The sequence below is a fragment of the Chiloscyllium plagiosum genome, unplaced genomic scaffold, assembly GCF_037043375.1.
Source record: "Chiloscyllium plagiosum isolate Xiang-an unplaced genomic scaffold, Cpla_swu_hap1 HiC_scaffold_28, whole genome shotgun sequence".
NCBI lineage: Eukaryota > Metazoa > Chordata > Chondrichthyes > Orectolobiformes > Hemiscylliidae > Chiloscyllium > Chiloscyllium plagiosum.
This window is the reverse complement of record NW_028270166.1, coordinates 16,991,515-17,007,729: the sequence shown is the minus strand read 5'-3', so window position 1 is coordinate 17,007,729 and position 16,215 is coordinate 16,991,515. Positions and strand designations below refer to the sequence as shown.

General features: G+C 40.3%; 1 protein-coding gene across 3 annotated transcripts in view; it reads left to right on the top strand.

Moving 5' to 3' along the window:
* polrmt (polymerase (RNA) mitochondrial (DNA directed)) overlaps nucleotides 1-16,215 on the top strand; it is a 114,585-nt gene that overhangs the window by 34,055 nt on the left and 64,315 nt on the right. For all 3 annotated transcript variants that reach the window (XM_043721278.2, XM_043721279.2, XM_043721280.2), the window contains 2 exons: nucleotides 13,457-13,643; nucleotides 15,518-15,667. In XM_043721278.2, coding sequence (XP_043577213.1) covers nucleotides 13,457-13,643; nucleotides 15,518-15,667 — 337 coding nt within the window. The remainder of the gene's footprint in view (nucleotides 1-13,456; nucleotides 13,644-15,517; nucleotides 15,668-16,215) is intronic.

Genomic DNA, 16,215 nt, shown 5'->3' with positions numbered 1-16,215 from the left:
ATTTTAGATTTAACCATCTGTGGCTGCTCCTGCACAACAAATAGAATGCATACATAGCAACAACAATTGGATGTTTGTGAGGAACATGCTGGTCACTGACTCAGAAAATTAACTGATTGTTTAAATTTCTTTGATAATGGGTATTATGTAAATTGTGAAACAGAAATTGTTTTAATTTCCTAATAATTACTCATGAGTGCAAAATTGAGTATGTTGTGCAATTCAAAGATTATGTGTTGATACTTAAAAGTTTAAATCCATACATCTTGCTGCAGAATTAATTTCATTAAACTTACTTTGTGCATTAGTGCTAAAGTGTGGGGGCAATGTTTCAGTGTTTCCTTAGATGATTTTTACCAGCGTGATAACAAGCACAGTAAAGTGGTGCTTGGCATATTTTGACTAAGGCAGTGGAAGTGTAGTTCAGAAGTTCCTTTACTGACTGGAATTCATGGTACCTGCTAAAAAGGATGTGTCGGACAAGATAGCGTTCCGTTAGGATTAGTTGAGAAACTTCATGGCTTCAGATAAAGAATGGAAAGAAAACCTGCTGGTTAGCAAGTATCATATTTTCTCTACTGTTATACCATTTGACAAAACATTTCTGTTTGTGAAGGTTTGAAATGTACTCTGGGTTAGAGTCTGCAGTGTCTACTTTCAAGCATGTCTTACACCAGTGTTGACTGAGCCAGTCAATGTTGATACAACTGGGCTTGTGGCAGGTGGTGAGAGAACCAAAAGTTAATCACAGAACTCTCCACTAGCAAGTCCTAGCATCTTCACCAGAAAGTTGCAAGATAGTGTCAAGAAAATAAATCGAAATAAGTAATTTCCTAATAAACAGGGCAGAGTAGAATATGTGGAATTAAAGTATTTGTGTCTAGTATCATGATTGCACTGTAACTTGTATTTAGGAAGTTACTTGGGAACAGTTGCAATATGTTTCCTATTGAGTGAACAAATAATCTGGCAGAAGGGAAATATTTTTTAAGTCAGTCAATTAAAACAGAATTCTATCTGTTTCCCAACAAATTTGTTATGTTTCTACTTTCAAGAAAAGGCAACAGACCATAACTACTGCGTCTATTTTAATGGGTTTAGTCAGTACTGAAGTGAGGGAGCAGCTACTGTGTCCACTGAAATGTTTTGTTCCATTATGGACAATAGACAATAAGTGCAGGAGTAGGCCATTCTGTCCTTTGAGCCAGCACCACCATTCATTATGATCATGGCTGATCATCCTCAATCAGTATCCTGTTCCTGCCTTATCCCCATAACCCTTGATTCCACTATCCTTAAGAGCTCTATCCAACTCTTTCTTGAAAGTATCCAGAGACTTGGACTCCACTGCCTTCTGGGGCAGAGCATTCCACACACTCACCACTCTCTGGGTGAGGAAGTTTCTCCTCAACTCTGTTCTAAATGGCCTACCCCTTATTTTTAAACTGTGTCCTCTGGTTCGGGACTCATCCATCAGCGGAAACATGCTTTCTGCCTCCAGAGTGTCCAATCCTTTAATAATGTTATACGTCTCAATCAGATCCCCTCTCAGCCTTCTAAACTCAAGTGTATACAAGCCCAGACGCTCCAATCTTTCAATGTAAGATAGTCCCACCATTCCTGGAATTGACCTCGTGAACCTACGCTGCACTCCTTCAATAGCCAGAATGTCTTTCCTCAAATTTGGAGACCAAAACTGCACACAATATTCCAGGTGCAGTCTCACCAGGGCTCTGTACAGCTGCAGAAGAACCTCTTTGCTTCTATACTCAATTCAATATTATATTACTCTAAAAATGAGCATAGGAATGCTATTGGTTGAGGATATCTTAACTGATGAGAGCAACGTAAAATATATTTCTTAACGTAGGTAGTGCCTTTTATATTTACTTTGTGTAAAATTGATGGCTTTTGAAGAGATAGCATAGTAGCTCAGTGGTTATCACTGCTGCCTCACAGCACCAGGGTCCTGGGTTTAATTCCAGACTTGGGCAACTGTCCCGTGTGGAGTTTAGGCATTCTCCCCATGTCTGTGTGGATTTCTTCCAGGTGCACTGGTTTCCTCCCAGATTAGGCGGCTTGGCCATGCTAAATTGCCCATAGTGTCTAGGGATCTTCTGGCTAGGTTGATTAGCCATGAGAAATGCAGGATTACAAGAATAGGGTAGGGGGTAGGTTTGGGTGGGATGCTGTTGGGTGGGTCAGTGTGGACTCGGGCCGAATGGCTTGCTTCCACACTGGGGATTCTGTGATTCTATGAACAATGACGCTAATGTAGCAGAACTGTGGTAACTGGTGTACAACAACTAAATAAATCAGAGGGAAAGTGAGGACTACAGATGCTGGAGATCAGAGTCAAAAAGTGTGGTGCTGGAAAAGCGCAGCAGGTCAGGCAACATCCAAGGAGTAGGAGAGTCAAAGTTTTGGGCATAAGCCCTTCATCAGGAATGTGGAGGCTGGGAATGGGGCTAAGAGACAAATAGGAGGGTAGGGGAAGGTAGCTTGGAAGGTGATAGGTAGATGCAAGTGGGAAATGATAGTGATAGGTCAGAGGGGAGGGTGGAGCAGATAGGTGGGAAGGAAGATGGAGAGGTAGGACCATTCAGGAGGGTGGTGCCACCTATCCTTCCCACCTTCTCCTGTCACCTCCCCTCCACCCCACCTCACCCCACCCCATTCCTGATGAAGGGCTTATGCCTGAAACGTCAACTCTCCCACTCCTCGGATGCTGCCTGAACTGCTGTGCTTTTCCAGTGCCACACTTTTCAACTAAATAAATCATGCAATACCTGAGTTTCATGTCCAGTGTCAAAGAGTTTATTGATGTTTGTAATGATGCCATGACTTTAAGGGGTGTGTTTTGGGGATCCAAAATGGCGGCGATCTAACAAGTCTGCCTTGCTGAGCTCTGCACCACAACTCAGGCAAAGTGGTGATTTCCCACCCCGCTGTTAGATATTCTCCTGCAGCATCAGACATACCTGCAACCTCAGCTGCGACCTCCTCTGAAACCCTGATCGACTCACCTAGTCAACAAGTTCCTGAAGCTCTGGGAGAAAATTGAAGTGTTGATCGAAGAAAATCGCACCAGGCTAGAACCGAACTCGGCCATGCTACAGAAGCACAAGCAGGACCTGGAAGGACTTGGGAAGCAAGTGGAGGAGGTCAAGAAACAGACAGCGATGTTGGAGACCGTAGTGGAGTCCTCAGTGGGGCGGGTCCAGGCCCTTGAGGAGGTATGGGCCTTAGTGGAGCAAATTGACAACCTCGGAAATAGAGGATGAAGAAAGAACATCCAGGTTATCAGGCTGCCGGAGGGAGAGGAAGGCGAGCAACCAGCTAGTTTCTTGTGAAGACTTGCTGCCACAGTTTCTTGGTTGGTAGGCCGAGGCAGGCCAGGTGCAGATTGATAGATCTCACTGGGCTGCAGTGCACAGGCCTGGTTCGGACCAGCACCCCTACCCAGTCCTCGTGTGATTCCAGTATTTTGGAGACAAACAGAAGGTAATAGAAGCTTCCACATCGCTAGGGAAGGATCCACTGGCCCTGATCTACAAAGGATCCAAGATTTTTTTTTCCAGGACTTTTCTGTGGTCGTGATTCACAATAGGAAGTTCTTTGAAGAGATTGAGGGATCTTGATATTCAGTACACTGTAAAGTACCCGGCGGTGCTCCGTTTAAACAATGAGGGTCTCTGCATTTGTTTGATTTATCGGAAAAAGCAACAAGTGTTCTGGATGCTTGAAAATAGACCAGATGGCCTATATGTCATAAACAATAATGTTTTTTTTTTATTTTCTTTCCCTTTATTTACTTGTGTACTTCTCTTTTATTATAGAAAGTGTTGTTGAATTTTTTCCAGTGTGAATTGAGGTCAGTGCATGGTTGGGGATGGGTGGAATGCCCACTTTCAATTTAATTGTTCATAATACATTTTTTTATCCTTTGCCAGAGTTTGGGGTGTGACTCAAGCTAGAAGAAGCTATGGAGGTGTATTTGGCTGAAATAAGAAACAGGAAAGGAGAGGTCACCCTGACGGGAGTTTTCTTCAGGCCTCCGAATAGTTCCAGAGATGTAGGAGAAAGGATAGTAAAGATGATTCTGGATAACAGCAAAAGTAACAGGGTAGTTGTTATGGGGGACTTGAAGTCGTGCCTCACAAATCTTACTGAGTTCGTTGAGATGGTGACCAAACAGATGGATGAGGGTAAAGCAGTTGATGTGTATATGGATTTCAGTAAGGCGTTTGATAAGGTTCTGCATGATAGGCTATTGCACAAAATATGGAGGCATGGGATTGAGGGTGATTTTATCCAGCTTCTATCCAGAATCATTTTTGCTATCCTTTCCTCTACATCTCTGGAACTATTCGGAGGCCTAGAGAAAACTCCCAACAGGGTGACTTCTCCTTTCCTGTTTCTTACTTCAGCCAAGTACACCTCCATAGCTGCTCCGAGCTTGGATCAGAAATTGGCTAGCTGAAAGAAGACAGAGGGTGGTGGTTGATGTTCATCGTGAAGTTCAGTTACTAGTGGTGTACCGCAAGGATGTGTTTTGGGGCCACTGCTGTAGGTCATTTTTATAAATGACCTGGATGAGGGCGTAGAAGGATGGATTAGTAAATTTGTGGATGACACTAATGTCGGTGGAGTTGTGGATAGTGCGGAAGGATGTTGCAGGTTACAGAGGAACATAGGCTGTAGAACTGGGCTGAGAAGTGGCAGAAAAGTGTGAGGTGATTCCCTTTGGAAGGTGCAACAGGAATAAAGAGTACGAGGCAAATGGTAAGATGCTTAAAAATAACACAACACCCCAGTCCAACACCGGCATCTCCAAATCAGGTAAGATGCTTGGTAGTGTGAATGAGCAGAGATATCTCTGTGTCCATGTACGTAGACCCCTGAAAGATGCCATCCCAGATGATAGGGTTGTTAAGAAGGCATATGGTGTGTTAGCTTTTATTGGTAGAGGGAATGAGTTTTTCGGCCAGGAGGTCATGCTCCAGCTGTACAAAACTCTGGTGTGGCCGCACTTGGAATATTGCATGCAGTTCTGCTCACCGTATTATAGGAAGGATGTGGAAGCATTGGAAAGGTTCAGAGGATATTTACTAAGATGTTACCTGGTATGGAGGAAAGGTCTTATGAGGAAAGGTTGAGGGACCTGAGGCAGTATTCATTAGAAGAAGGTTGAGAGGTGACTTAATTGAGACATATAAGATAATCAGAGGGTTAAATAGGATGGATAGTGAGAGCCTTGGTAATGGCTAGCAGGAGGGGACATAGCTTTAATTTGAGGGGTAATAGATATAGGACAGATGTCAGAGGTAGTTTCTTTACTCCGAGTAGTCGGGGCATGGAATGCACTGCCTGCGACAGTAGTAGACTCACCAACTTTAAGGGCATTTAACTTGTCCTTGGATAAACATATGGATGAAAATGGAATAGCGTAGGATAGATAGGCTTCAGATTGGTTCCACAGATCAGCATAACATTGAGGGCCGAAGGACCTGTACTACACTGTTATGTTCTTTGTGGGTAGTGTAAGCATCCCCTGTGGATGGGGGTAGAGTCCTCCATCAGGTGTTTTTTTCTATTTTGTATTCTGTTTAGTTTGTTGGTTTTTAGTAGATGTAGTTTTTGATTTTAGTTAATGTAGTTTTAGTATGTGTACTTTCTAGGCTCTATGAGTCTATTTATTTGGTGCATTGTATGTAGGGTCTTCCTCTCTGGGATTCAAGGTTGTTTCGGGGGATATGACTAATTGTCTTTTTGAATGGAATGCACCATGGAATTAAAGGGAGTCACTCGCCGTTCAAGAGAAAAAAAGTATTCTCAAGTCTCAGGAGGGAGAGGGTTGATGTTGTCCTATAGCAGGAAACACACCTTGACGATAAGGGACATCTAAAGTTACAGCAGGGTGAGTTTGATCAGGTGTTCTTTTCGTCCTTTAACACTAAGAGCAGGGGAGTGGCTGTGCTTGTTTGGAATAATCTCTCATTTAAGTTATTAATTCACATTAAAGATGAGTATGGGCAGTTCATAATTCTTAAAGCCTTAATACATGGTGAAGAGTATGGCATTCTAAATGTCTACTGTCACCCAGGCACATGCCCTTAAATTCCTGACCGATGCATTCTCCAATTTTATTGCCCTTGAAACGCGGCATTCTGTCATGGGGGAGATTTTAACTACCTCATGGACCCCAAAGTGGATAGAATGCTCAAAGGCCTCCTAAACATCTCTCCGCAATCTAAACAACTGGTTGACCTATGCGTGGAATTGGGACTGATGGATGTTTGGAGCTGTCTCCATCGCACGGGTACAGACTTGACTTTTTTTTTCTAATCTGCACTAATGTATACTGGGATTGACCTTTGTTTTTAGCCCCCTCGGTTTTTCTGGATTCAGTGATGTCCTGTACAGTTGGAGATATTGTGATTTCCGATCATGCAGCAGTATATTTGGAGGTCAAGATTACGGGCAGAGGGACAGATTCACGGCATTGGCAAATGGATCCTTTTATTCTCAAGGACAGTAAGTTTATTCAGTACTTGGCCATTAATTGGGTACAGTTAGCAACCCGTCTGTACTTTGGGAGACTGCTAAGGCCAAGGCTAGGGGGATAATTATCTCTTACTTGAGAGAGCAGCGGTGTGTGCTCAAGGCACGGTTGAAGGCAGCTGAGATGACATATTTTGGTAGGCCATCGGTGACTAAACTACAGCGAGTCAAAGCTCTCCGGGTTGCTTTGAATTCTATGCTCACACAGATAGCGAAGAGAGAACTCTCTTTTGTGAAACAAAGGCTGTTTGAGCATAGTGATAGGCCGGGCAAATATCTGGCCAGGAAAAAGAACAGTCCCCAATCTTCTACAGTAATCAGAGAAGGCTCTGGAATTCCTACTTGTGACTCTAAAAAGATCAATGCTGCATTTTGGAGATTTTACACCGAACTATACCAGTTGGAACGCTGTGAGGATAGGTTGGCTAAGATGAAATCATCTTTTTTTTAAGAACCTGGACCTTCCAGGTGTGACTTCGGAACAGGCGTCTCTTCTTAATGTCCCCTTAACAGGGCAAGAGATACAGGAGGCAGTAAAACAGCTCCAGAGTGGAATGGCACCCAGCCCTGATGATCTCCCTAGTGAATTCTACAAAGAATTTATAAATATATTGTCCAGGCCTACGCTGGCCATGTACAGCTATTCGTACAGTTATGACTGCCTCCTGCCATCCCTGAGAGATGCTAATGTCTGTCTCATCCTCAAGAAAGGAAAATCCTGGAGGACTGCACTTTGTATAGGCTTATCTCGCTACTAAATTTGGACTTCAAAATTTGAACAAGACTTTTGTGTTAAGATTAGAGAGAGTGTTGCCCTCTGTTGTTAAGGAGGACCAGACGGGTTTTATAAAAGGCCGCAGATCCTCCAACAATATTAGAAGATGGCTGAATATGGTCCAAGTGTGTCAACATTGATCAGTTCAGGGATTAATGATCTCTTTAGATGCAGAGAAGACATTTGATCGGATGGAGTGGCCATATCTTTGAAACGTTTGGTCTAGGTGCGGTCTTTGTTGGATGGGTGGAGGTCCTGTTTAGTGATCCTAATGGCTGTGGCTCTCAGCAAAGATGTAAGATCCAGTAATTTCAGTATCAGTAGGGGCAATCTGCAAGGTTGTTGCCTCTCACCTCTACTCTTTACATTGGTGATTGTGCTTCTGCCAGCGACTCAGTCCGTAAGGACCCTAACATAGCTGCCCCAAATGTGGGATCAAGGACATATAAGATCACATTATATGCAGATGACGTTCTCTTCTTATCAAACCCGGCAATTTCTGTACCCCATTTAATAAAATGTATAAATTTATTTGATTCTTTTTCGGAATATAAGATAAATTTTGCAAAGTCGGAGACTATGCCCATGGGAGGGTCTTAGGGGAATACCTGACATTGAAGGTAAATCACAAATTCCTTTTAAATAGTTGCAGGGGTTTTCTTTACTTCATTATTTTTGTTACTCCCAACTTTGATCAGTTATTTAGGCTAATTTTGTTCACTTGCTTGACAAGAATAAACAAGATCTTCAAAGATGGGAGGTCACCCAATATCCTGGCTAGGTTGAGTAGCCCTTATTAAATTTAATATCCTTCCTCATTTGCTATATTCCATGCGAATGCTCCCTCTGATGTTTCACAGGCAAACATTGTGGAGACCTACTGGCTGGTTTAGTTCTTTTATTTGGCATCACAGGGGCCCTTCATTAAACTTGCCAAATTGCAATTACCCCAAGGGCTGGGAGGAGTATACTTCCTGGATATTAAGAGATACCAACAAAGCTCCCTTCTGTCTTTTGTAAGTGACTGGGCTTGTGAGCATCCGACGCCAATATGGTTTGATATCGAGGCCTCCCAGGCAAAGTGCCCTCTTAGTAGTCTGCTGTTAATGGATAAGATGAGGACAGTTACAGAATACTGTCGGCATCCAATTATTAATACCATCAAAGCATGGAGGGCAATGTGGCAGAGTGAGGGCAATTTATCTAAAACCTCTTTTCTCACCCCAATAGTTGAATGCCGGGATTTAAACTTTGGGCAACTAGGGGAGTCTCTTGTCTGGGTGACTTATTTGAGGGTGAGATTATGATGTACTTCGACCGAATGAGCCGCAAGTATGGATTGTCTAGCAGAGGCATTTTTCATTTTTCCAGGTTAGGGACTTTCTTCAAAAAAGAACTATGCTGTTGACCAACCCCTGCAGATCGAATACAGAGAAGAGGGTGCTTCTTGCCTAGAGCACTCTCTTGGTTAGTTCTGCCTACTGCCTCCTGTGGGAGTTCCTCGGATAATATTGAGTGACTATGTGAGGTCTGGGCGAAAGAGTTGGGAGTTGAGAATTCCTCCGAGACATGGGAGGACACTTGTGAGAACATGAGAAAGGTCTCAATCTGTAACAGGACGCATGCCATGTAGTTGAATGTTCTTCACAGGGTTCATTTGGCTAAAGATCATCTTGCAAAATTTAAAAAGGGAGTATCTCCAATGTACCCTAAGTGTAAATTAAGCATAGATGCCCTCACTCTCTGTTAGTGGTCATGCCACAATCTTTGTAGGTGTTGGAATCCTGTGACATGAGTAATAGAGGGGGTCTTGGGGATTGAGGTTAAGGTAGACCCGATCTCCCTTTTCCTCCGGTTGCTGAACTTCGCTACCTTAGGTGTACATGGGAAAAAGCTTATTAACATCCTAACTTTTGTACAAGGAAGAGCATTCTGATGTGCTGGGCGTCTGAACTCCCCGCCCGGGCTGGTCGGAGTTAATTATTGAACATAACCCTTTTGATTGTCTTGCAAATATGGTGTACCAAAAGATGGAATATTTTATATAAGACCTGGTAGCCCTTGTTGAATTACCTGGAAGCAGATATGTCTGCCGTTTTAATTAGGGCCTTTGGTTAGCCATGATGATTAGGTTTAGTAAACTTGATGTCCTGAGAGGAGGACTTTCAAATAAATGTGGGTGTAATAATTAATACTGTCGATAGTTGGGAGCTTCGGTTTTGTTGCACTGAGTGGCACTATTTATTTATTGATCTGTAGGGAGTACAGTTTTCATTTGTTCTGTAGAGTAGGGTAGTAGTTAGTTTATTATAATTTTATATTATATTTTTGTAACGTTATAATTTTGTAAAGAAAAGTTTATCAATAAAAATACTTTTTTTAAATAAAAGGTATGTTTTGCCCTGCTTTTGAAAAGAAATTTTGGGGGGGGACAGGTGTTCTGACAATCTGAGAAGATAAACAATTTATAAAGCCTAAGATTTTTAAAAATATTGGAACAATAGAAGCAGCCTGAATGGCTGTGGTCAAGCTCCCAACCACAGAACCAGGGATTTTAGTTTAGCTTTCTGCAACTGCTGTTAGGGTCTCGAAGAAGTGAAAGCTATTCTTTCCCCTCTCGGTTACAGCCATAAGCTGGAGATTCTCTGCCTGCTACTGGAGAACTGCATGAGAGACCACCTGTTTTCTGAATTTGCCTTTTTCCAAGGCTGTGTTTATGGGATGTTGCAATATTGGAACCGTTAATTAGCAATAATTACTGTATCTATTTATTCTGTTAAGCTTTCCATTAGAGTTGTTATTCCAATTCCTTCCTTTTTGTTGTATTTTAGCTATAATGTTTGAATAAATTGTTTTGCTTAACATTGAGTAGTTTGACCAATCAAATTGAATCTGCAACACAGTACCTCACATTTACCTTTAATATAAGAAAAAGTTGGGGTCCAGGCTACCTCCTTAATATATTTTAAGGGGGTCTGGTCTGGTCCAAAACATGTTACGCCAGTGGGAAGAAAACCTCTGGGGGTCCAGAAGCTTCTTCACTGAACAAAGGAAAGATGCAAACTTTTATACATTTGTTTTCAGCACACTTCTGATTACTACAAACCAATTGTATTATTAATTGATTACATACACATCCAATCAGGGTAATTACGTGATTGCATGGTCAATAATAGACAACTCCAGGTCTTCCAGTGATCCCACGATGTTTCCCAAAAATCCTTATGATGTATCCTTGGGCTTTCACAATTCAACCATGCTCCAGTACTGCTGATTTCCGCCTCTGTTATTCAGTTCCCCCTGCTAGCAGATGGAGGTTTTCTCCCTACTGTCTCAGGCTGTCTTCCCATAGGAATTCCACTAAATTCTTTCATGTTAGTTTGTTAGTTGCATTTAGAACTTCTGTGTGCCTATATAGGTGTATATAATACGTAGTGGCAATTTCCTAAAGAGTCTTAATTATTGTGGGATTAGGCTTTTTCTTGTAATCTTTACTAAATAGCAATCTTTGAATTAGCTGGTTAAAGGGGTCACTGTGAAGTCTTTTCAAGAGTGTTCCTTATTAAACAGTCTCTGTCTCAAAGCAGACTCCACAGGAATATAGTTAATTCCTTAAAGTCAGATATATCAAAACTACCCTTTTTTATCATATGTGTGTGAATACATATAAGTGATTACAATCCCTGTAAGAGTCTGAACTACTGTGAATCAAGCTTTTCTCCTTCTATTCCATATTCAATACCAAACTTTAAATTAGCTTGCAAGAAGGGCTTCTATCAGTGCTTCCCTTATCAAAGCTGTCTCTGTAAACAGTGGTTACATTTTTGCTGCTTCTTCATAAGATACTATTCTGTGATTTCTATGAGACACTTTATCTGGTTGTTATGAGTATGAAGACTACAATTCTGACTGTTAAAATTACTGCTTCAGCTGGCAATTATGGCCATTTTTGTCAACTGAAAGCCACAGCCAACCATTTAGTGTTAGCTAAGAACCATAGGCAGCTCGAACACTTAGGGAAGAGAAGAATAAGAGTGTCAGTATGAAGGAAATGTTTACGTCTGGGGAGGAATGTAACTTGGCTATTATAAACTTTCAGCTTGACAGAAGTCTCCTTATTTAAATTTATTCCTCTCAGTTTTTATTTGGTCTTTGCTTCAACACTACAAATAGCTATAAAATGATTATTTATTTGATTATACTAGCAATGGGAGGAATCTTGCCAGGGCAACAAGCAAATGTCTTCCTGTTTATATTGGACAACATTTTGTGGTCACCAGCAAAGTGATTGCCACTCATCACAGAAAGAAAGTTCTGGCATGGGCTTCATCATTATTTCAATGATGATTTGATTATTTTCCGGCCAACAATTGGTATTTGTACAATCATCAAGCAGATTAAGCAGCCAATCACATTAAAATGTTCTAAAAGCTCGCAAACAAGCAAACACTGATTATCCTTCACATTTTAATTTCATAGAGAGTGAAATAAAGCTTTGGACCTACACACAGGCTTAAGGCAGATGTCAAAATAATCAAACTATTTTTTAAATGATGACATCTGTGGATAAGAGGAACTGTCATCAACTTGCACTCTGTTTCTCAATCCTGTTTAAATTTCAGGTTTCTAGGATCTGCAGCAGTTAAGTATTTTTAAAAGTGATTCTATTGCATTAAAAGGAAAGATTTTTTTTTAAATGCCAAAAGTTTCCATTCCCTAATTACTAAATTGACTATTTATAGCCAGAAAGGCTGTCAAAAGTAATTAGGGCTTAATGCATCATGTAAAAAAACCGTTTTCTCAACAGACCACAACCTTTTGAATCACTGACAATAGCTTAGATTTTATGTTTAACTGCATATTTGTGAATACTTAGCAGGTTCACAGTTGTAGCAGTGGTGAATGCTGGTGATTTATGCAAAATATAAACCTTAAACTTTGTCATTCCCAAAGGAGGGGAACTGTAACGATGCAGCATTCCATCAGTATTGCAATGTATTGGCAGTCCACATTATGAATAAAACCCTTTGCTCTGCATTTCAATTCACATGCTATCAATCTAGATGCAACAGTGTTAAGAAGCGAAACAAGATAGCAAGATTAGATTACTTGCAAGTCTACACCGACCCTCTGAAGAGTAACCCACCTAGACCCATTCCCCTACATTTACCCTTTCACCTAACACTATGGGCAATTTAGCATGGCAAATTCGTTTAACCTGCACATTTTTGGACTTGGGAGGAAACCGGAGGAAACCCCCGCAGACATTGGGGAAAAGTGCAAACTCCACACAGACAGTTGCCTGAAGCGGGAATTGAACCTGGGTCTCTGGCACTGTGAGGCAGCAGTACTAACCACTGTGCCACCGTGCCACCCATAAAGTATATAATTTAAAGTTGCATTTACATGTGGATGACTTTCCTAGATTTGTATGGCACCACAGATTGTTGCTTTGGTCAGTGCAAAGTCATAGCCCTGAATTATTTCAATTGAATGTGTTCAATTCAGTGACCTTAGAGCATAATAGAGTCAATGATTTTGACCATTCCCAAAAAAATAGGAGTCTTTTATAGAATCCCTACAGTGTGGAAGCATTCAGCCCATCAAGCCCACACCGACACTCCAAAGAGCATCCTCCCCAGCCCCACCTGCATTTCCCATGGCTAACCCACCTAACCTGCACATCCTTGGAAAGTATGGACAATTTAGTATGTCCAATTCACCTAATCTGTATATCTTTGAATTGTGGGGGGAAACAGAGGCACCTAGTGGAAACCCACACAGACACAAGGAGAATGTGCAAACTCCATGCAGGTAGTCACCCAAGGTTTGAATCGAACCTGGATCTCTTAGTGCTGTGATGCACCAGTGCAAACCACTGTGCCACCATGCCGCCCTTGTTTGAATAGAAATTATGAAGTGTTTATGTTTTCTTAATTATTTTTCACCCTGCAGGGAAGGAGATTTTTTGTAAATAATAAAGAGTGAGTAATTACTGTATTATCTCCAGGGTATAATGCGTTGGACAGCATTGTACATGCAAGGAAAATCTCCTATTGTTTGAGAAGATTAAACATTTGTGCAACATATTTTAACATTTCCAATGTATTTTCCTAGATGCTTTCAACAGTTAAAAGAAGATGGCTTCACAATACAAGACTTGTTTAAGAATTGTGTGTTCCATAAAGATGAAAGAGAGATGATAATGAAAGCCATTTGGGCTGTAGATCCTGAATTCCAGCTCCAACCTGAACCTGAAATGGAGATTTGCCAATCTCCATTAGTGAAGCACTTTTATTCAAAGGTATGAGGGACAGCATTGCATTTATGTATAGTACTTCATGGAAGATAATTTACAAGAATCAAAAGACAAACCTGTCCCTTGAATAGATTTATTATTTAATGAGTACTTGAATGTTTTATTCACATTTACTGATGAACAAAACAAATTGAAGCGAGCAATTGGTGGCTCCTCTGTATTCTCAGATCTGAAATTTGTTCTATGAAGTCAGTCTTTTGTTAACTTTTTTCAGTTCAAGTCAGGGGCATCAGTCACCTCAGCAACAATGTTTTATAGACAGTGAAGCTTCCAAGCTAGGAGAATTTGGGTACAAGTCTTCAAATTATTAAAAATGAGAAAGTTTAAAGCCCTTAGAATTGTGAAATATCCAGAGATTCAAAAAGGAATCAAAAAATTGTCTCTGTTTCCATGGAAAAGAAACTAGACCATGTCATTTAAACAGAAATTTGTAGTCGAGACGGGAGTGTAATTTCTTTGGACTTGGGTTTCTATCGTGGAAAATATTAAGAAACAAGATGTAATTTTGCCATTTGAGATCTTCCTGAACTCTTCTTTATCCACATCACTTGGTTTATTTAATATATTTTGTGTGTAAACATATGTTCTGTTGTAAAGGAAGCATCTGCAGTCTTGTATGAATATGTTTGTGGCTAATCACCACATTAACAACCTAAATTAAGAATTAAACACGTGATCTATCAAGTCGAATTTCATTTTGAGATCTGACTTTTGACATACAAAGATGTCAATTTACAGTACTGTACTGTATAGTATAATAGTTGGTTCAATGGTTGTATAAGTTATTTGCAAGGCTGTTGCAAGGTGTGAACTATATCTACAATTTGTAATTATAGAGATAGTATTGGTCGCATTAAAAAATATCATTGCCAAAATATAATGATGTAGAGGTGCCGGTGTTGGACTGGGGTGGACAAAGTTAAAAATCACACGACACCGGGTTATAGTCCCAACAGGTTTATTTGGAAGTACTAGCTTTCATAGCGCCACTGCTGCTTCAGGTAACTAGTGTGGCAGGATCATAAGACACAGAATTTATAACAAATGATCACAGTGTCATGCAATTAAAATGATATATTGAACAACCTGGTGTTAAATGATTTTTAACTTTAGCCAAAATAGAAGATAGCTGATTAACTTTTCAAATTTAGAGCTCCCAATACTTAAACAGTGGTGATGGTGATGGTTAGACTCTGAGGATGGTATTCCAGTTAAATAATAATCAAATCAGCAATCCAGAGGAATGCTAATCTTCTATCATAGTTGTACAGGAATGTTGTTGACTTTTGTCTAGAGTGCCCTCATTTCTGTGGATGAGACAGTAGCCTCACAGCCTCAGTGAAAAAGTTGGAGACTGTCTATTAGTTTTTAGAAGAGGAAGGGGACAAGACTATTCTTTTGAAGAACTTGGGTAATTATGGAAGGCTTGAAAGAGGACACAGTGCTCAAGTGAGCGGTTCAGTATGTTGATTAGCATTAAGCTAACAAATACTTGTATGTGTATTTAAGCCCAGGAGTTTTGGACGTGCTCAAAGTCTGGTGAGACTGTATTTATTCTCCAACTGCACATGGCTTGAGAATACTGAGAGTCACTCACCTAGTATGGAACCATATGTAGCTCAGATTCCATTCCTCAAGTGCATTACAGCACTAGTTGGGTTTTTACAATTCTGCTACTTTGATGGTAAGTTTCTGTTCCACCCTACAGGTTGTCAGGTTTTTTGAATTCAGTTTAACAAATTAACCTTGAGGGATTTGAACTTAACTACCTCTGAGTAAGTACTGCAATAATCACTAGGCTATCACTATCTGACAAATTACTAGTAGTTATGTACATGAAGCATCTTGTTTCATTTCAGATTGAGCCTATTAAATATCCCAAATTGCATCTGTGTTTGGAACAACTAAAGGAGAGATTTGATCGACAACTGAGCAGGGAGCAAGAGGATACCATTTCTATTAGCTCTGTTGAAGCAACAAAACCCATTACAGAGAAAATGAAAAGGATGGTACTTATCTTCTTCTATGTATGCACATAGTATAAAGCAATAAAATTGAAGTTATTTTGTGTATCTTTTTAACTCTGATCATGATCTCTTCTGCTAAGGTCGAAGAGAAGATGTCTGAAGTGCCTTTGCTGGTTGTTATTAATGATGGTCATAAATATTTATTCTGTCTGGTACTGTTAGCTGCCATTGACAAAGATGCTGTACCTGGTTTTCCAGTCCTGATTTCTTTTGGTACTTGTGTTAAGGATGACATGGGGTCACAAAATATTAAGTGAAGAAATCTCAGATATCCGTTAATGTTTCCCACATTTTAAAAAGCCATGTTTGTATTATGTATGATCTAATCTTCTATATTACCTTGTACAGTCTATCATAGTGACTTGTAATTCATACTTTATTAGATAATTATTTTAATTATTCTAATTAGTAGTTTATAGTCTTAGATAATCTTTTAAATTGTATTTTATAGGCTTTTAAATAGTATTCAGTCTACTTTGTGACTTGGGAAAGAATAGTGAAATTTTCATAAAGGCTTTAAATCTGTGTGG